A 20283-nucleotide genomic window follows, 5' to 3' on the forward strand; every position below is an offset into this window, starting at 1 on the left:
CTAGTTCCTCTTAACCCAGTTTCTCTGGGCTGTTCACGGGGGAGCATAAAGCTGAAAAACAAGAACATGCACAACGCAAGAATAGAGAGATTGGACTCGTGAAAGTCATGAGCTAACGCCACAACTCAATGATGGGTGGATATGTGTGTGCACTGAATCATGAATGCATCGCCTTTCGTTGTAGTTTTGCTCAATCTGTCACAAAGAAATGTCTTTTAAGAGTCTGCGAGTTCAGAACAAAGGTTGATCGTCAATAGGTCACTCATTGTCGACACGAGACTTCACAACTTTGCACCTGTGCCGTAGTGCCGCGAGCTGCCATCGAGCGCGTGAGCTGCCACAACACCTTTTTTTAAAAGCAGCAGCCGTGTGTGAAACTGTACGTGTCGGCCATTCACCGTGTTCTCTGCTGCACAGAATGAGAAAAAGAGGAAGCGGGGTTGAGATCCTGCGGCTGGCTGCTGGCTGCCGTCTTTCTGCAGTCAGTGTGAGCGCGAGCCCGACGTTCACGCAGAACACTGTCAGAGCCTGAGGAACTTTAAACCACCGTGTCTCCTCTCTTCTGCCTTGCTCAGGTGAACAGAGAGTAGTACCGTGCTGCCATCTGTTACCTATCATCCAATGTAAGTGGAGTTTATTTTTGCTTTTCTGAGTTTTGAGGTTCAAACAGAGATCTGCAAGCAAGGGCCCCCGCTCCTGACTTGCCTTTGTCGATGCATCGTCTGAAATGTGAAGTACTTTTCTGCGTTCGAGTTCTGTTTTCACTACATTTCTACTTGCCTTCTCGGTGCCAGTGTTTTGTTCTGCCTCCTCTGTCTGTCGGAAAGCAAGAAGACTTTTCCACTTGATGTGCAGTGAGCTGAACTTGACAGTCATCCGTAGTTACACTTGAGCAAATTAAGAAGCAGAATGGTTGCAACGATTGTCAGGCTCTGTATCTAGCAGCTGCAGCTGAGAGATACTCTCCTCTCGCTCTCCTGTATGGTGACCGTTCCTCTTTCTTTTAGCTTTTTAAAATACTTTACTTGCTTCACTTCTTCCCAGAAGATGTGGCGGTTTGTGCCACTGTGACTCAGACTGCATGTATGTATCATTGCCTTACACTTTTATTGCGTATGTTTCCTTCTCTTTTTCGGTTTCTGCCCTATTTCCCTAAAACAACAGCATCTTTTAACTGGCCTGGAACAGTAAAACATGCTTTTTTGAAGCATTCAGCTGATTTCTAATTGTTGACCGAGATCTTAGACTATTAAAATGCACTTTGCCTCCCTTTACTACCCCTCTGCTCACTCCTGTGTCATCCCAAACCCTTTTCTGACTCCCTCCTCTGCCTCAACCAGCAATCATCTCATAAAATGTCTTTACAGTGAAGACCTGCTTTGACTTGTTTTCCTATCGTTTATTATCAAAAACCGAAAGCTTGAAACCTTTCTTGGAGTCTCTTAAAATTATAAAAATTCAACATATCCACTTTCACGCCTCCTTTTCTCTTCCCACTGTCCCCCTTTCGTTCTTTTTGGCTTTCCTGTTCTTTTCCTGTCTCCACTAGAGTCTTTGGAGAGGTAATCCCCAATCAGCAGTTCCCTATTCCTTGCTTTGGACTCTCTCTCTCTCTCTTTCTCGACTCCCCTCCCTCCCTCCGTCCCTCCTCTCCCCTCCTGCTCTCTCCCTTCCTCTCGCTGGGTGCCAGAGCTCCAGTGTGAGAGAGCTCCAGTTCCAGCTGGCCTCCCCACTTGCGCTGCTCGAATGGCGGACTCCTCTCTTAACAACTCCTGGCCCTCCTTCTCTAAACTCTGGATGAAGAGATGGTCCTTCAAGAGAGGTACTGGTTTCACATGTGCTTGCACTTCGGACGTTTTTTGGTTTGTCGGCTAGAACAGAGGGAACACTGAGAGCGTAAAGCTGGGCAGAGAGACGAGAGAGGGGTCATCATCCAGTGGAGGTGGTGGACTGGATGTGACCTCAGGGTAAGAGGATGCGTTAGCTGTTGTTTGCCATTTTTACCTGATTGGGGCTTGTGGTGAGTGACGGTTGCTGTGTATCAGAAGAGGGTTTTTTGCAAAGTCCAATGAGTCATTTCTATCGCTGCAGCATTGTATAAGATGAGTGAACACAAAAACGTCCCCGTGCACCTATAACGGGGAAGAAAGCTTTGATTATTCATTGCCGTGTCATCATTTGGTGTGGCGATACGGCTGCAGTAAATGTAGAGTTAACAGCTCAATGAAGAGGATTTTATTTGAATGATGCTTGGTGTGAGTTTGCAGTTTTCCAACTAAATCCATTCAGAAAAAAATCCTAAAAGTTCACTGACAAAAGACTGATTTATACACCCGACTCACGCAACAACTCATCTTTTCCTGTTCACCCTGTGTCTGTGTAGCGCGACGCTTTGAAAGAGTAGTCGGACCGATCTCTGATCAAAGAGGATCTGTGAGATGACAGTTGTTTTGATGTGCGCTTCGACCTCAGATCTAACAGCCTCTGTATTCTGTTTTCAACAGCACACAACATCTGTCACACACGCACACACTTGCACGGTGTGTCGTCCAGGTACCGAATGGTCGTTATAACCTTAATACAAACACGTATTTGAAGTATTGAATAATATAGTTATGTTAGATGAGTTACAAGTGTGACTTTTATCGTCATCTGTGTTTTTTGTAGCTGGGTGATATATAGGGTCTGTGTGTGTGTGTCATCAGAATTACCTCAACAATACATATAAAGGTGTTTATTGTACGAGTGTCTGTGTTGAAAAAACATCTGTTGACATAAACAGATGTGCTTTGTCATAAACTCATCACCTCAATTGCAAATAATCAACTGACGACCATATGCTGCCAGAGTTCCTCTTGTGATTGTCATGTATCTTTTCGAAGGTATGGACAGTGAGCTCTGTGGTGAACATGTGCCCTCATTTCCTTCTTTCTCACATTTGCTCAAATGTCTTCCTTTTTTCACAGAACTCATCAAACACAAACAGGGTCTAGGCACACACATCTGTCATTTACATTCTGCATGATGAAAATTTGTATTTTTTTCAAATCTATTTGACAAGTTCAATTCTCACAAACATTGTTTTGCTTTTTTTTGTCTGAACAGAAAAAACAGGCTTAAGTTACTTAAATTCAGTAAAATAGCTGATTTATTGTCGGGCATTTGTCAAGCCAAGTCGAGTCACTTTTACTTTTTTACTTCATCTCAAACAATCTGTTCAGCATATGACACCCTCTGTCCTTAACTTTGATTTGAAAAGGAAAAAGGAAACAGTCCACAAAAACCCTTCCACAGAGCAGACGTTACAGTTGTAGAATCACAATGCAGAGAAAAGAGGAACAATGTTTAAAAGAAAATAAAAACAATAAAAAGCACATGAAGTATTAGATTGAGTGGATATTAAGTGGCGATGTGTGAATGTAATTAAGTCTTTTATTAGTTGATAATAGTCATTAGTTGTAGTAGCAGGCCACCCTTTATGTGGAGCCAAAACTGTGGCGAAAAAACAGCTGACTATGACAGTGCCAAAATGGTTGTGGAGACACACACACACACACACACCTGAGCAGACGCACACACACACAGTGACACACACTGATGTTTCGTCCTTGTGTAATGTATAAGCAGATATGAGAGGCCAACCATAAAAGGCTGCGGCGGCACCACTGGCCAACATCACTGCAGCAGCAGTGTCTGTACCGAGTGTCTGCGTTTACACTTAACACCAGTGGGATTTGGACGCAAACAAAATCCTCCTCCAGCGGGGACACTGCCATCAGCAGAGCTCAGGGGTGATTTAGTAATCTAGAAAATAGATCTACAGCGTGTCTGTCTGTGTGTTTATGTGAGAGCATCTCTGGCTGTGGGGTGGATGCTGCTGGTTTTATTGCAAGACACGGTGCAGGACTCAGAGTGTGGCCCGTCTGCATTTGATGTCACTGCACAGCAACATCCGAGGGTGATGACTGAGCCACACACACACACACACACACACACACACACACACACACACACACACACACACACACACACACACACACACACACACACACACACACAGACACTAATTATAACACTCACAAATATGATTAGAATTATCTGCAAAAAAACATTGTGTTGCAGACAGATAGCAAGGTCTCGGTCTCATTGAAAAAAATGCTTCCAGATGTCAGAGATGAGCTTTTCATACAGCTCACAGTGGCGAGTGTGATAACGTCCATTGATTTTAGTGGCAGCCACCTGAGCACGCAGGATATGTGTGTCCATAATCCAATGTAATGTAAATTGCACAATGGATTATATCATATAGTTATATGTTTTTCAAGCTTAATCAGATTTAAAATCGAATTAGAATCCCTCAGTGGAAAATTTCAAAGCTTCTATTTGATTGATTTTGTGCTTCACAGCATAATATGTGCTACTAGCATGTCTCTGTGTCTGTATTGTAGTCCAGAGAAGCGGAGCACCGGCTCTTTCGCCATTCCTTCATTACTGAAATTAGCGGCAGCAGTACACCTGTTCACACTGATCTTGGTAAATCACAAACAGGGGAATAGAAACAGAAATCTATTCAAGGAGAATGGAGTCAGTGCCTGTGGAGCCAGGCTGGCTTAGGGTAAGGCTCGGGTTCACATGAAGCCCTCATGAAATGAGGCTTATGTAACTTGTCGTAGCTGCGGCTCTCCCCTCCTCAAATGGGCATGGTGAAACCCTAACAGTGAACATGACTTACTCAGACGCTTTTAAAGACTTTTCAGACACCACCAGACACTGATACTTTTATTTCATTGATGTGAAAAGTAAGAAATGTCATAACAGCACTCTTAGCCTGAAATATGTGACACCAAGCGCCATACTGTACAGTTCCTTCATATAGCATGTATTTACTGTTACATTCATTACCACAGGCTAGCAGCTTGTCGGGCTGCTGAAAGCTCAGTAAGAGAATAATCTCCAGCGCTCCACCACTGATATGGAGAGCTTTGCAGTGATTTGCAGTGCTTTGTGGCATCATGTGAATCCAGAAATCTGTTTATGCAATGGAAAGGTAAAGGAGCTTTTGGTGAGAGGATGGAGTAACTGAGCGTTTTCTTCCATCACTGAAGTTGATTACGCAGGTGTTGTGCAGCTGCTGAAATCAGCCACGTCTGCCTTTTTTTGTGTTCTTTTTCTCCTCATGGTACCGCTGAAGCTATTGAGTTTTTCGGGTGATGTTTATAACTCAGAGACATCGCGTCCATTATCTTTCAGCTTCAGAGTGCAAGCCATGTAGTCAGCCCTGTGGGCCTCCCAGTGCCCAGCTCGGTGTCCAGCCTCGTGATCCCAGCAGGACAGGATCCTCCTCCTCCTCACTGTCCCCTGCCTCTGTCACTGAGGATGTCTTCTTCGGTAGCATCAATAAAGACCAGGTACAGCTCTTTCATCTTGATTTGGATCACTTTCAATTTAGCTTCCATTCCTTTTTCAGCTGCATGGCGGTGGGCGCAGCCTCACAGAGCTGCTAGCAAGGCAATCGACTCACTTGAGTTCCTTGAATGTTGGATTGGAGCTGATGTCTTCACCTCCTTCCTGTTCTCCATGTCTATCCTCGTAGCTCTGTCTCTCCTCTGCTTTTAAACCCTACACTTTCCTGCCTCCTTTGCTGATTTGCAGGATGCGTGTTCAGCAGTCAGTGACTATGACTGCCCCTGTGCGGAGGTGAACAGCAGTCTGGAGGACCTGGTGGGACTCAGCTCTTCCCTCAAAGACTCTGAGTACTTTAAAGACCTGGAAGGAGGGATACCGGCTGCACAGTCGACTGCATCCACATTAACCATAGTCACAGAGAGCAAAACCCAAACTGTTGGCCTCCAGGTGTCCCTAACCTCAGACACTCCTGCCATCAACCAACCTGTGCAGACTCCTTTGAGCACACACTTCACTCAGGTCAATGCACCATCTTCTTCCCCCTTCTATTTACACCCTGCAGAGGAACGTCATCAACACTTTGTGGTCACTCAGCTTAGTCCAAAGTTATTGCCGGGTTGTATCATTGACAGCGGTGATTCCTCAGGCCCTGCTGTAGGGCTTAGCGTGACAATTGATCTGAATGGACTGCTGGGATCAATGGAAACAGCAAAAGGAATAACAGGATCAGAAAAAGTAAAGGAGCAACTCACTATGGAGTTAGACGGAGAGCCAGACCTGGACAGCTTTCCTATTCTGGTCAGATCCATGTCAACGTCTCGGAGGCACAGCTGGGGTGTCCCTGTGTCCCCCATCAACCTGGGGAGGAGGTAAGATGGATAGATGGTCGTAAGGATGGAGAGAATTGAAGAGAACAATCTCATAATGATAAATACAGCTCCACCCAAAGCTAAAGTCCTTCATGTGTTTTAGCTGAGCTCAGTGTTTCTGGTGGTTTAGTTGTTCTTTCACAGCCTCTAAAAGAATGCAGTCTGGCTACTTTTGGTCGAGAATATAACCGGTGCACCGAAATACTGAGACCAGAAACCAACACACATATAAACTCATAGAGTATCATCGAGTGTCTCGCTCAAATGCTTTGTGTGGTTAATAGATACTTTTCACTGAACCCTCTGTTGTGTGTGTGTGTGTGTGTGTGTGTGTGTGTGTGTGTGTGTGTGTGTGTGTGTGTGTGTGTGTGTGTGTGTGTGTGTGTGTGTGTGTGTGTGTGTGTGTTTGTTGCTATGCTCTGCTGCCAGACTGAGTCTGGATACCATGGCCATGGACAGCGATGGAGAGAGAGAGGATGATGAAGAGGGAGAGAAAGGTCTCTTCCAGTCCACCCAGCCGCAGACCTCCGGCTGCACAGCATGTCCTGGAGAGAAGACAGATGACTCCAGGCTGAGGTTCCCCTGTCCAAGAGCCAGAGTCACGAGCATGGTAATAAAGCAATGGTGACACATTGTACAGATTGTTAATCTTACCACAAGACCAATACGCCAGCTCCGTACCCATTGGTTTCCACTGAATACTGATGAATCCTTAAAAACAGGTCACAGATCAAATTAAAAACCTATACTTTAATCTTAAATAAAAAGGCTAAGCAATTGACTGAAGGTTTTAGCAAATGTTGCTCAGACAAGAGGATGTAGTGAATTAGTTGGGGACTATTTTGGATTAATCCACATGTATTGCTCTCGTGATTATTTACAGCAACGGGACAGTGTATGTGGGATTGACTCAAAATAAACTACAGTGTGTGTGTGTGTGTGTGTGTGTGTGTGTGTGTGTGTGTGTTCTTGGTAATGAAGGGCAACAGAACTCGCCAGCTTTTGCAGATGATACAGATGATACAGATCAAATCATTGTTGTTGTTCTTTCATGCGATTTGTTGACAATAAGAAAACTCTTTGGAACTCTTAGTGGAGTCTTTGTGATATGTGCACAATCGTGAAAATAACTAAAACAAGTGTTGCAACATGAATTGCCAACTCATGAAGGCCGCTGCAGGTAAAAGTTATCATGCTAAGTGTTTCAGCTGTGTATTGGGGGGGTGGAGGTAAATCAGATCAAATGTGCATGTGATGTACATGTGTGTTTACCCGTCAATGCTTTCAGGCCGGTGGTGTGCCTGGCAGGCATCTGTACTCCCGCTCAGAGATCCTCGCCACAGATGAATGTTCGCGTGCGGCGCACATTTCTCGTGTTGTGCAGACATCCAAACAGGCCGCAATGGCAGCAGGAGGTGGGGCATAGCTTTTGTACACGTAGAGTACATGTTTGTTGATGTGTTTTGCACTCAGCAGGCAGCTGTTTTCATCATATTTGACCTTTTCATCTTTCTCTTCTGCAGCAGAGGAGTTCGACCCTGAAGAGAACTTACATTCTACTGAAGGACACAGCCACACGTAAGCCTAAACACCAATTACATCTCCAGCTTGGGGTTAGGCTATACACGCCATTATGACTCGCAATATGTGGTGGAATATCGATTTCCTTTCCAGAAGATGCCTTAGACTGACTGGCAGCTCAGGTTTACTGATTCGCGAAAGAAAGAAAAAACAGATACTCCTCTTGTGTGATCCACAGGAGGCAACTTTTGATTACTTGTGTCCTGTAAATTATACCTATAGCTTTTGAATGCTTCAGTACAATAGTTCACATACTGTCCTGTAGTTGTAAATTATTATAGTCTGGTACTCCCACATAACGGAGGAGGGGGGGGGGGGGGTTCTTTCCCCGTTCCCTCCTGACATTTCTGCTCCATGTCATATGTCTGCAACCTCCTCCTCCCACAGTCCTCTTGCCCAGCTCCTTAGATGGCCCCTTAGTATGTGTGTGTGTGTGTGTGTGTGTGTGTGTGTGTGTGTGTAGTATATGTGCTCTGGCGATTGTGTGGACGCAGCAGACAAGAGAGGATTCTTCCCTAAATCACAGTTTGACACCTAGCTCCCAGCAGTCTTGTCCTCTCCTCTCCTCTCCTCTCCTCTCCTCTCCTCTCCTCGCCTCTCCTCCCCTTTGGCAGCCCCCACTCAACCTCAGTGTCTTGTTTGTCTTAGGCTGATGGTACAGAAAGTTCTGCTGGAGCTAAAGCTGTACCATGGGTAAGTAAACAGGAGAGGGAGGTCTGCTAGGTCAAACGCTCGTCCCAGTATTCAGAGCAGCAGCAGAGCCAGATTAAGATTAGGGGGGAGCACTGCACTGTGTGTGCGTGTGTGTGTGTGTGTGCGTGTAGCTGTGTTGTTTACATGCATGCATGTTTTTGGCATGTGTGTTTGCATGTGCCTGTTTGAGCCCTGTCACAGTATTCCATCATCTCTTGAAAGAGTCTATGGAACGCTCGAGTTTTTAATTTTTTTGTTCACAAAATCACGAGTTGACGTTGCGCTCACTTGACTATGAAACCCCGCTGACCGAGTGAAACACATCACTTACAAGTGCACTGCTGGCTACACCATGTTATATATTGACCATTCACTTGAACTGCTTTGAACGTCTCTCATGGGGTCTCTCTCCACAATCTCATTGTCCTTCATAGAGCGAAGGAGAGGAACAACAGATCAGACGGCAAAGTTCCAGGAAATGTCACTTGGTACGAGTTCCTCTCTCATGAGTAAGTACTGTCCTTATCATTGTTCCCTTATCACTAAAGTCTACAAGTTTAGAATGAAAATAAAAATGTCCTCATAACTATGCTTGATATGTTTCTTGTGTATTTGCATAGAGCTGTTTTATTGACCATCTATTACAGAGTATGGTCAAAACCAAAAAGGTTAAAACATGAAGTGAAAACTGCTCTTGGGTATGAAGTGAGGTGGTTTCGTTTCATTGAAACATTCAAATTCATTTTCCCATCACTGCAACTGTAACTATTTGGGAAAATCGTTCACATATTGAAAGTTTTACAGAATGAATTTCACGTGTGTTAACTTTCACGTTGTTCAGCAGGAAGGAGTGTAACCATTATGACGTATCATCATATAACTTGACTTACGCTTTTAAAAGACATTTTTAAAAGATTTTCAAGATGATCAAATAGACAATTTTCAATAAATATTAATGCGAGTATGAGACGATTAAAGGCCGACAGATTCTATTTCTGTATGTTTGTATTTCCTTTATTTCTTGGTGTGTATTCCATTTTCTGCTCTTTTGACAAGGCCTGAAGAGGAGGATGATCGTACAGAGAAGGTGGAGAAAGGCACCAAGGTGAAGAGGACTCTCAGCTCTCTGAGGAACAGGGTGACTGGTTCCTTCAACAAAGATAAGGTAAACCTATGCCACAGACACATGGCGCAGCATGTCGCGTTCCAATGGAATATATACCGGTAAACTAAAAAAGACCAAATCCTGAGGTGCAAACAGTCCCCTGGTGTGCATGTTGCTGCACACACAAGTCAATAATCCACTTACACTAACCCTGTTATATAGCCTGCCTCTGACACGGTTATGCAACGTCATACCCAGCCATGCAGTATGTGTCAAAGTGAAAGAGAACACACAAATTTGCATGTAAAAACCTCCCCCCCCCCCCCCCCCCCTGTGTTTGCTTTTCTTGTTCCTCTGCAGGGTAAGAACCGAGAAAAAGAGCAGCAGAAAGAGAGGGGGAAGGAGAAGGAGCGGGAGGCTAAAGAGAAAGTTTGTGGCAGCAGAAGCAGCAATGGGCATTACTTGGTGCCAGGTGCTTTCTCCAGCTCTGCCAGCTGCTCACTGTGCAGCAAGACCCTGCAGAGAAAGCATGGCCTGCAGTGCATGAGTGAGTAACACCACAACCACAGGTGTACACGCACCTACGCTTGTTCTCAGCCTGACACACATGCACAGGTGCTCCGCTCACACACAAACGCACCCATTTAAACCCACGCTACTGCATGAATGCTCACTCACACACTTGTCGGAGCACTCAAGCATGCGGGCAAAACAAAACAGAGCCACAACCCCCCCCCCCCCCCCCCCCAAGAAACTGTAATGAATCATAACACATTCATGAATTGTTCAGGAAACACTCAAATACTCTTTTTAGACATTATTATTTCTGACTTAATGTTATTTTACAGAAGCTGTATTTAGCATTCTGAACATAACTAGAGCACCAAACAACTATTTGCTATGTAAAGATATAGTGGAGTAATGTCGACCTGAGCAGAGCAGGAAGTCGCTCTCCGTCTGTGTGCGCTGTTATCGGAGCTTCTTCTTGCTTCGTTGACAAATCCGGGCCGGCAGAGCATGCTTTTAGTGCATGTTCGTGCATGTGAGCGTACCCAACTGGCCAACTCACGGTCCCCCCTCAGGTAAACACTGTTAGCTCTGTTACCACTTTCACCGCTGTTTGCACTGTTAATGCTGTTAGCCACGTTAGCAATGTGCTGCCGGTTCGCCTTCGCCATGTTGAGAGCCATTGAGAGGCAATTGACGTGCTCCCAATCTCATAGTTTGCCCCTTAAAATACACTTGTTGACATATTTGTTATGAGGCAGATTACAGCATTATAAAAAACACTGCATACAATTTTCACTTTGTCATAACCCAGAAAGGGATAATCACAGTACATGGCATTCATCATATGTGGCTTTCCTTTTGCATGTTTCTGCTGTAAATAAGATGATGTTTTCTTCCTCTTTAAACAGCATATAAAAAGTATTTAATAATCAAACACACTGACAACACAGTCTGCACACTTTTTCACACTGTGTCCTTATTGTGGGTTCTAGTTTTGCACAACTCACCTCACTTGTTTAGATGTGTTATCTGATATATTAACAGCACTATCGCCTGACAGATGTTTGTGTGAATCCACAGCACGACTTTGTTGCACTGGCTTGAAATATTCTTCACAATTCCTGCATCTTTTGTGTGCTGCGCTGCTTTTTTGGACCAACTACAGCTTTGTGAGTCCATTTGTGGAGTAGACCTGCACAGGACATTTCAACATTTCCGGCGGCTCCCTTTTTTCTCAGATGCAGCCTGTAGGCCAGCTGATAAGCCTGCAATACCTAATGAAAGACGTGTGTTTGTGAGTACAGTGCAGTGGACGAACTCTGATCCAAGGAGTCAAACTGTGATAGCACTTTAAAATAGCATCAGTCATACTTTTTTTATTACAACATATGTTTACAATAAAAGCCTCTTATTGATTAAATAATCAAAAGAGTTTAAAGTGATGAAATGGATTTGGTATTAAGGAATTGTTGTGTATGATAATTCTTACAACAGCATTTGGTCGTAGATCTGTTGTATAAGGTTGTACTAAAGTACAGCTTGACTTAAGAAATTCGCAAATACAGTGATGTAAAAATGAAATGGCAATTATCAGTGGAGATTAACACAATAGTTGTGTAACATCCCTTAATAAAATGTCCTTTAACAGCAGAGCTGATGGCCGATAAGGATTCAAAATGATAAAGTATCGTCTTTCTTTTCTCATATATCGAGATATCGTGATACACAAATGTCGTCTAAATTGATAATACACTTACTAACTAAAATTTCTCAGATGTGATTGTTTTGCCATATTGTGACAGAAGATTTCGGACATATCGCCCAGCCCTATTTGACGGCACATTTTTTAACATGATAGCCATTATAAGTAAAGGTGCAAATAAGTAACAGCAGCAAAATGTACTCAATGCAGAATTCACGATTTGGAGTTTCAATTTATAACAATGCATCATAATCTATAAACAGAGAATGTATTTTGTAAATAACTATAAACTGCAGCTGTATGCATAAAGTAGCATTAAATAGAAATACGCAGACATTTATCTTATTATACATCAAACTTAGAATTAAAGTGTAATTTTTTGTGATGCGATTATAGTTAAAGTCAGAATGTGTCTATTGATCTTCTATGGGCACCATACAAGTGCATACAAATTATTTAAAAAGTTTATACTCCCACACTGTATTTCCTCATGACATGCAGTCAGACTTGTGACACACACCTGCTGACATTATTGCAATTCAGAGACTGCCTTCTCCCAAGCCATGTGGTCTGTTGGTGGAGAATTCCCCATTACCAAATAAAGCTTCAAACAAAGAGCAAGGAAACAGAACTGTTTTTAAAAGTAGTGCTGTTTCAGTTTCCTCGCTCATTCTATTCTGTGGGAGACAAAGGCCATAATATGTCCAGAACATTTATAAATCCTGTTCTCTGGCGTGAGGAGATATACTTTATGATTGTTTTAAATAGCGTGCTTACTGAACAAAATTGTTCTGGTATATTAACCCAAAAGCAAAGGGCACCACACGTCCAATGTGCTTCAGACTGCACTGCTTCTTTTAGACATTAACCAGAAACCCAATAACGCATCAAGGCCTGTTTCTCCGTCTGTCCCCATTCATCAAGCATGACTGTTTCGAGTGATGAAGTTACAAATCTTATATTTTGACACTTAACGTGCTGTTGGTACAAACACACGCGCGTGAGAAAACAAGTGAGTGTCCCTTTAATTTGAACCAAGCCCTGTGGGGATTCAGCCGAGATTCAGCCTGTGGAATGCGTCGTTTGTATGCCAGAGATTGTTCCCAGTGAGAGTAGCACACAAAACCAAAAATGTGGAATACTTGTTGCTGTTGACTTCAATGGCCGAACTGTTTTGTCTATCTTACGGACGGACGACATTTCCTTTTGGATGCAGCCGATTCAGATAAACCCGGTAACCGTTGGAACGGTAAGAGGCAGCTACTGGAGCGATGGTCTCAAGCGGGATCAGGTGGATCACTCCCGTTGTTTCGCTCAATGGACTTTTCGGGCATCCTGGCCGCTAGCTAGGCAGCTATATGCTAATGATAGTCAACCAAACGCTTGTTAAATGTGAGTGTTGTGTCGGGGTTTGAGTCGGTGTCTTAAAAAGGGAGACCCACTTCTTGAACTTCTTCGATATTTAATTCATCACAAACTGACCCAAATTGAATTCCAGTTACGCTTCACGTTAAGCTAACTATTAGCCACTCAATGCTAGCGCGTTAGCCTGCGTTCAACCGCTTCTATTACAATAAAACAAGGTTAGTTGAGTTAGCAGTTAGCTTTAATACGCTCAAAGTTATAACAATAGACTACATCGACTCGTATTGTGTGGCGTGTTGTTGTTGCACAACGTCCCCCTCGGTTTCACTTCGTGTGGCTCTTTTCATAAGTTTGTCTTTGGCTGCAGACTTTGCACGGAGCTCAACAGGTGATTGCTAGCTTACGTTAGCTTCCAAGATAACTTCTGTTATTTTACCCTAAGTCAGCTGTTGAACTGTACTAGCCTGCTCAGATGTTGCCTTTTTAACATAACGGGGAAATCACGGGTGAGTACACAATTGACGGTTGGATCGCGATCTGTCGTGTAAGTGGAGGATGTTATAGTCTCTTGTCATCCTGCTACTCCCACCCCGTTATAGTTGGCTCAGAGACTGTGCAGCTAACTGGCTCTGTGTTATGAAACTCTATAATCCTCGATGTGATAAATGATGTTATTCTTGCTTTTCTTTTACTCTTTTTGCCTCTCTGTTCTGACTAAGCTTTCTCTCTCTGGGTCACATGGTGCTAATTGTGCTTGGCAGGTCTGCCGGTGCATAACAACCCACCCCACTGACTCTGTCTCACCCATCTCACCTTGTTAGCACACCACTTCTCCATGCATCACTGCTCTGCCCTGCAGCGTGCAGGACTCTCTGGGTGTCTGCCTTTTTACAAGATTCAAAGTCTGAAGAACTGAGTACTTCTCAGTAGATTTTCATTTCCGAGCTGTTGTCATCTTCTTTTCATAGTTTATAGTGACCTTATTAAGTCAGGTGATGGACACAAGTTTCATAAAGGGGGCTGATCAGTTAAGGAGAAATACATTTAATGTGTAAAATAATAATAAGACTTGTAGAATACAACATTTATTTTGATCTAGATATACTTTTGCTGTAGCTTTCCCCAAGGTTGATCTTCTAGTATTATCTGTATGCTGCTGGTGTTTTATAGTAACCACGACCCTCCTATTTGGGCAAGAAATGTGACCGGGCGGAGATGCTTCGCTTCACAGAGTAAACAGCCCACTGAGCCCCTGTTTCACTAGATGATGTCATGCTTTGGCTGGCCACTTCAGGGTTTGCCCCAAAGTGTTGATGTTTTTTGTTAGTATTGTCTCAGGGAATTAGGAGTAACCTCTTACATACACAGGAAGCAGGTGATAAGTAAAAAAAAAAGAAGAAAAAGCAATACCTTCAAAACAGCTGTTGTGCCCTTTTCCTCATTTGTGGTCGCAGGATTTCTCTATGAACTGCATAGGGTGGTAGGGTGGTTTTAACATGGTTGTTTCACTTGGTTATACCAAGAATGGTGGAAGGAAACCACAGCAAATATTACCCTAACCCTACATTTACTCCCCCAAGATATTTGAAGAAGTTGATAATGAATGCGTGCATGGTACACAATGTCGATTTTTGGAGAATGCTTTAAAACTGAAAATGAAACCTTAAAGTCGAAACATAGATTTCATGAAAAGGATTGCATGTTTTTCATGAACAGCTTTGTCCAACAATGCAGATAGATATTTAGTCTGCGTGTACTAGAGGGCTACAGATTAATTAGTTTGGCTGATTAGTCGATGGCGACGTTTACAAACTTATTATTGGTGGACCTGAGCTCTGATGGTGGCTGCCCCATGGGTGCTCGGGGCAGGTGAAATAGTGATAGCTTCTGTCTTATATATCCTTCAAACGCATTGTCAACCCTCCTGTCTGCTTCTCTCTTAGACAGCTTTTTTCTGATGATATAGTTCTTCAGGGAGTGCTGTTCGTAACAGTCTGGCCGCCCTGCCGGCTTCGACAGCTTGACAGAGTACAGGCGGCTAACAACAACGGGGCAGGGCAATATGATAGAACTACTTTTAAGTATCCTGTTGTATGAGTTAATGTTTCCCAGGAAAGACACACCCGGAGCTATCAGGAGTTCTGCTGATTCCAGTGTCTTGATAACAGGAGGCAACACATTCTCTCTTTAGTGTAAGAGTTGTAGCACAGGTGATAACTTGTTTTAATAGTTTATCTCTGTTGGTTAGCTTATTTTTCCGCTAACCCAGGGCAAGCCAAAGAACATTCTGCTTTATCAGTCTTCAGATCGCAGTCGGGGCCCAAGGCCCAGTTTGCCTTTCTAGTTAATTGAGTGACTCACTGAACTGTGGGCTGTACACCACATGTGTGCTTCTTGTATGATGGGCTGGTTACCAGTCAGCAGATGTTGGTGGTTTTGATGGGGGGGTGCTGTTGCTGCTGAGTGTCCCGAGGAGCTCACTGCAAACCACAGTACTGCTCACATGAGTGAGTGGCTGGAACTTATCACACCGCTCAAGAGTGGCCGAGCTGGACGACACTCGCCCACTACGACTCCGTCCTCCTGAGGATTTACACCACTCTGACAGTATAAACTGGCCTGAGCTGTGACTACTTTGATTTGTTGGTTGTTAATCATTTTCTGGTGTAGAATTTGTTTGCTATTGCCAAATGGCAAGGTGGTCTGTACTGTGGCTGCAACGAGTCACTGCCGATAAGCTCTGTGATGTCAGTGAACAGAAGACACGGTGTTCTTGCTTATCTTTGGATTTTTTTTTTCGTTTGGCAAAAAACCTTTTGAATGCAGTTTGAGTATAATCACCTCCACAATTATAATAGAAACGGCTTACTTTTGGGTTGCTCTGTGATGACTTAAAATTACGTTTTGGCAGTGACATGGCTTTTTATTCAACCTGTCCTTTGTCTCTTATCTTTTCCCGTTGTTAGCAATGGTTTTCCCGGCCTGGTCGCAGTCGGTTTGTGAGCTTTGTTAAGATGTACTCCACTGACTTGATAGACTCTGTTAGACCTTGAAGGCTTGTTGTGCATTTTGTGTGAGAGATCCAGGCTGTTCAGAGAAACTGGAATTTTGCACATTAGTTGGAGCGAGGTGGAATAGTTTCTCTTAGTGTGGCGACATGACTGCTGATACGTTTGTTGGTTCGCATTGGGCTTCAGTAGTTCAGCACTGCTGGACCCGACTCAAAGAGGGACACAGCTCTGCTGGTGAAGATTATTCAAAAGCCAGTTTCTGTTTTCTTTTCCTCCAGCTCGGCCAGCAGTTGTTCATTTATTACCAGAGAGAGGGAGACAGAGTGGGTCTGAGATTATGAATGAAGTGAAATGATGAGTAAAGGGGTTAGGGCTCGATCTAAAAGGGACAGATAGATTACACTCTCTTTTATTTATATATATATATATATATATATATATATATATATATATATATATATATATATATATATATATATATTTGTGCATTGTGTATTCACCTATTCTTCATTCCTCCTCACTTTCCTTGCACACAAACATGATTATCTCTCTGCTTCGTGCCTTTACTGCATAGGAAGAAGGCTTTTTGTCATTGTTTCCGTTGAACCAGCAGCACACAGAAGGAGAAGGGCAACCGAGGCCTTTGCAGCAGGCTTTACAGCAGCTAGTGGAAGTTGCTAGTATGTTTTCACTCTGTTGTTCACAGGAGGGCCACCTTTCACAATGAGCTATGCAGCTTCAAACAATCGCCAATCAGCCGCATGCCCCATGTAACACGGTAGATGTTACATGCGGGGGGGGTAAACCTGTTCACTTTGTTACCTGCCATAAACAATGAGGCTGAGATAGTTTTATAACATTAGGACCCTTGCTGCGCGTAGAAAGCGGAGCACTTAAATACCAGTGAACGATAAATACACACAAATCACTGACACGTGATTTTCTTTTGGTATTTTCCAGTATTGAGTGACCTGCTTGTTGCTGTCAGCTAAAGTCTGCTTTTCACTCATGGCTGCATTAGCTCAGGCTGTTCAACTCGCCGACCCTGTTTCCACTGATCAGCCTGTGTACGGAGAAGCAGCCCTCGCTGCTGTGTGCATATGTATCTCTTGGCCTGTATGCATCTGGATGTGTTTTGCATTGAGGCCATGTGTGTCTTGTCCACGTCAGCCTGGTTTTACATGGCCCGGTTGGGATTAGACTTTGCATAGTGATAACTTCATTCGTTCGGCCAGCCTTGGCCCTTCACGAAAGGCTTATGTTGCTTCCCTTATACAGTATGTAGTTGGGCTGAAAGATTGAACTGTTTTGTTTTTACGTGTTTTGTCTGTCCAGTAGAACACGGAGTGGAGGACTTAATGCCTCTGCGGCATGTTTTTCCAAAACAACTTTGATTTGTATCTGCGTTAATCAGCAAGAGATTCAATCGGTCATGTCATCTAAACCTGACGGCAGTGGCTTTGTTTTCCACGCAGGGAGAAACGTGGACAAAAAGACGAACCTGTTACTGAGATAAAGGGAGTTCCCGTCTACAATGCCACTTTGTATCTTGTTTGTGTAAACAAACCGAAGACGTAGAGTTTCTGCTGCAGCTGAACCGCTCACGGAGCCAGAAGTGATTCTTTGAGTTGATAAGAATACACATCTGAAAACAAATACTTGACTTTGTGATAGTTGACAGCGACCGCTGAAGAAGACATGCCTGCAGCCTTTTATTTCAGCACCATTGCAGTGCGTTTGTTTGAGTTCCACCCTTCTTACTTTTACGACTGCCTTCAGGGAGCTGTTGGGATTGGTTTTGAAATTTCACACTGATTTATTTTCCCCGCACATATTTGATCCGAGAAGCCACCACTGTTGCCTCTGTACTGTGTGCTCTGTAGCTAATGCAACACATTGACTGTGTGCTCGTGTCCTGCTGTTTTTCAGATTGTGCTGTGAACGTTCACAAGAGCTGCAAGTCTCTGCTGGGTGAGTGCACCAGCAGCAGGAATAAGGTAAACACTACGCTGGAGCATAGAAAAACAGGGACGGAGGCTTTGCTGTAGTGAAGTCACTTTAGTACAGGAGTCGCCAACCTCTTTCTCTCTGAGAGCTCAAATGAAAGTACCACCACGATTGTACATCGCCTACAGCAGACATAATGTCTTACTTTTATGGTCCTTTTTAATAACTCATCAACCAGGTCAGTCATCGTCTTTATTGCAATCCTGCCACAGGTGAAGGAGTTTTTGTGTTTCGTCACGAAACAAAGCCTCCGTTGCTGCATTTGCCTTCTTCTTCTGTTTGTTAACAGAGACTGTTGTGTTGACGATTGTAGACAGCAACCAGCTGGAAAGTCCCGTGAAAAGTTGCTTTGGACTTTGATAACTGGCGATCGAAATTACATCTTTTACCGACTGACTGCACCTCAAATGAGAAGCATCAGTTTGTCATTTACATTCGTGAAAAAACCGGTGTCAAAATTTAATAGGAACAATGCCAGTAATAGTGAATGACAATTGTGACAGAAAAAGTATTTGCAATATGAATGACGATGCAAAATTTAAATGTGTCCAACGTCACTGAAAATGAGATTTCCAAGCTTTTCTGCAATATTTTCGTTTTCACTGTCAGCAAACACGTCCTGCACCTGCAACCTGAGTTGTTGCTTTCTGTATGTAGCCCGTGTTTTACTTCCTGAGATGGACTTTGCTCGCTAAGAGCATGTGAGTGCCGGTGTTGCTGTAAAAGTGCGTGCAATTTCTTGCCCTTTTGTAATCTGTCACTCAGCTGATGTAAAAAATGCTGTCTGACTTCATTTTTTCCACACAGAGAGATTCATCGCCGAGGACTTGCTCATCAAGATCTTCAAGTCTTGGTAAGCAGAACGTGCATGTGCAGATGTGCACCTTGTAAATCCCACTAAGTACATTGATAGCAAGATTGTTTTAGTCCCCATGTGTCAAATTAAAAAGCAGGATTCATCTCTGGGGGCTTGCAGAGGATGAAACAGAAGAACTCTTATGACATCTGTAGCTGGACTTGTCCTCTTTCTTTCTCTTCCTGTATGTGTGTGTACGTGTGCGTCTGGTTTTCTGTGGTATATGTGTGTCTGCCTGCACACTGAGCGAGGTGATTGGCCTCCAACAGACTGTAGGCAAAGGTGATTATTGGCCATTGTTGACAGAAGTCAGGCGCTTTACCTCTGCTTCAATTATTTTCTAAACCCAAGATAGGTTTAGTCATTTTAGTATTAGTATAAAAGAGTGTTTTGATTGATTCTACGGCGCCGCTCAAGGGCACAGCTGCTTCTCCGGCTTGTATAAACAAAGAGAAAGGATGCTAAACTATTTCTATTTTTAAAGTGTCAGATTCTCCCAACAATGTTTCTTGTTCTGAATATAAGTTTAGATTGAAGGTAATTTGACCTGTTCAATTTGCAGTGTGCGCTCATTCATTATCATTAAGTGGTCCATCAATTGTAACGTTCGGCAGGTCCTGTTGCACGCGATTGAACCCGCAGAAGACATGAGCGGCTGCAGCAGCAGCAGCTTAAGTTAATCTCCTGGAGCAGTTGTTGTTCTACTCTCAACAGCTGGAGTCCTGGCAGCCACAACTGATGTCTGCTCTTGCTCTGCTCTGGTCAATCAGTAGCTCGTGCAGGGGGTCGGGAAGAGAGGAATTGGGGAAAAGCGAAGAATCAGAAAATTCGAGAACGAGCGAGATGAGACGTTAAGGATCTGGGCGGGTCGTGTGTGTATATATGAACCAGGCTTTGTGTCATCCTCTGCTTCTCCTAGTTTACACCAGTGAAGGCACATCACTTCTTGCTTTAGCGGTAATACCTGCTACTGATACCTTCAACGGACATTATTGATTCTCACCTTGGAGTTTGGATTGTTGCAAAGCTCATCCTGCCACTCCTCCTAGTTTGAGAAATTCACAATGGAGCTGGCAGTTACCAAAGCCACTACCCAAACCACGGGGACCTCCAAAGGTTGCTCCAGGATTGCTAAGCTATCCTCCTCTTCCTCCACCTCATCGTTGGGTTTGTCCAGA

At 43.7% G+C, this 20283-nt stretch overlaps 1 protein-coding gene across 1 annotated transcript in view; it reads left to right on the forward strand.

The window, feature by feature from the left end:
- Nucleotides 1-1746: 1746 nt before the first annotated feature.
- arhgef18b (rho/rac guanine nucleotide exchange factor (GEF) 18b) overlaps nucleotides 1747-20283 on the forward strand; it is a gene marked incomplete at its 5' end in the record, with an annotated part of 34911 nt that continues 16374 nt past the window's right edge. The window contains 12 exons of the mRNA XM_079266696.1: nucleotides 1747-1822; nucleotides 5251-5408; nucleotides 5653-6275; nucleotides 6705-6885; nucleotides 7564-7690; nucleotides 7799-7853; nucleotides 8505-8549; nucleotides 8984-9058; nucleotides 9606-9714; nucleotides 10015-10201; nucleotides 18172-18239; nucleotides 19057-19102. Coding sequence (XP_079122822.1) covers nucleotides 1747-1822; nucleotides 5251-5408; nucleotides 5653-6275; nucleotides 6705-6885; nucleotides 7564-7690; nucleotides 7799-7853; nucleotides 8505-8549; nucleotides 8984-9058; nucleotides 9606-9714; nucleotides 10015-10201; nucleotides 18172-18239; nucleotides 19057-19102 — 1750 coding nt within the window. The remainder of the gene's footprint in view (nucleotides 1823-5250; nucleotides 5409-5652; nucleotides 6276-6704; nucleotides 6886-7563; nucleotides 7691-7798; nucleotides 7854-8504; nucleotides 8550-8983; nucleotides 9059-9605; nucleotides 9715-10014; nucleotides 10202-18171; nucleotides 18240-19056; nucleotides 19103-20283) is intronic.

Source organism: Melanostigma gelatinosum (genome assembly GCF_949748355.1).
Source record: "Melanostigma gelatinosum genome assembly, chromosome: 4".
NCBI classification, from domain to species: domain Eukaryota; kingdom Metazoa; phylum Chordata; class Actinopteri; order Perciformes; family Zoarcidae; genus Melanostigma; species Melanostigma gelatinosum.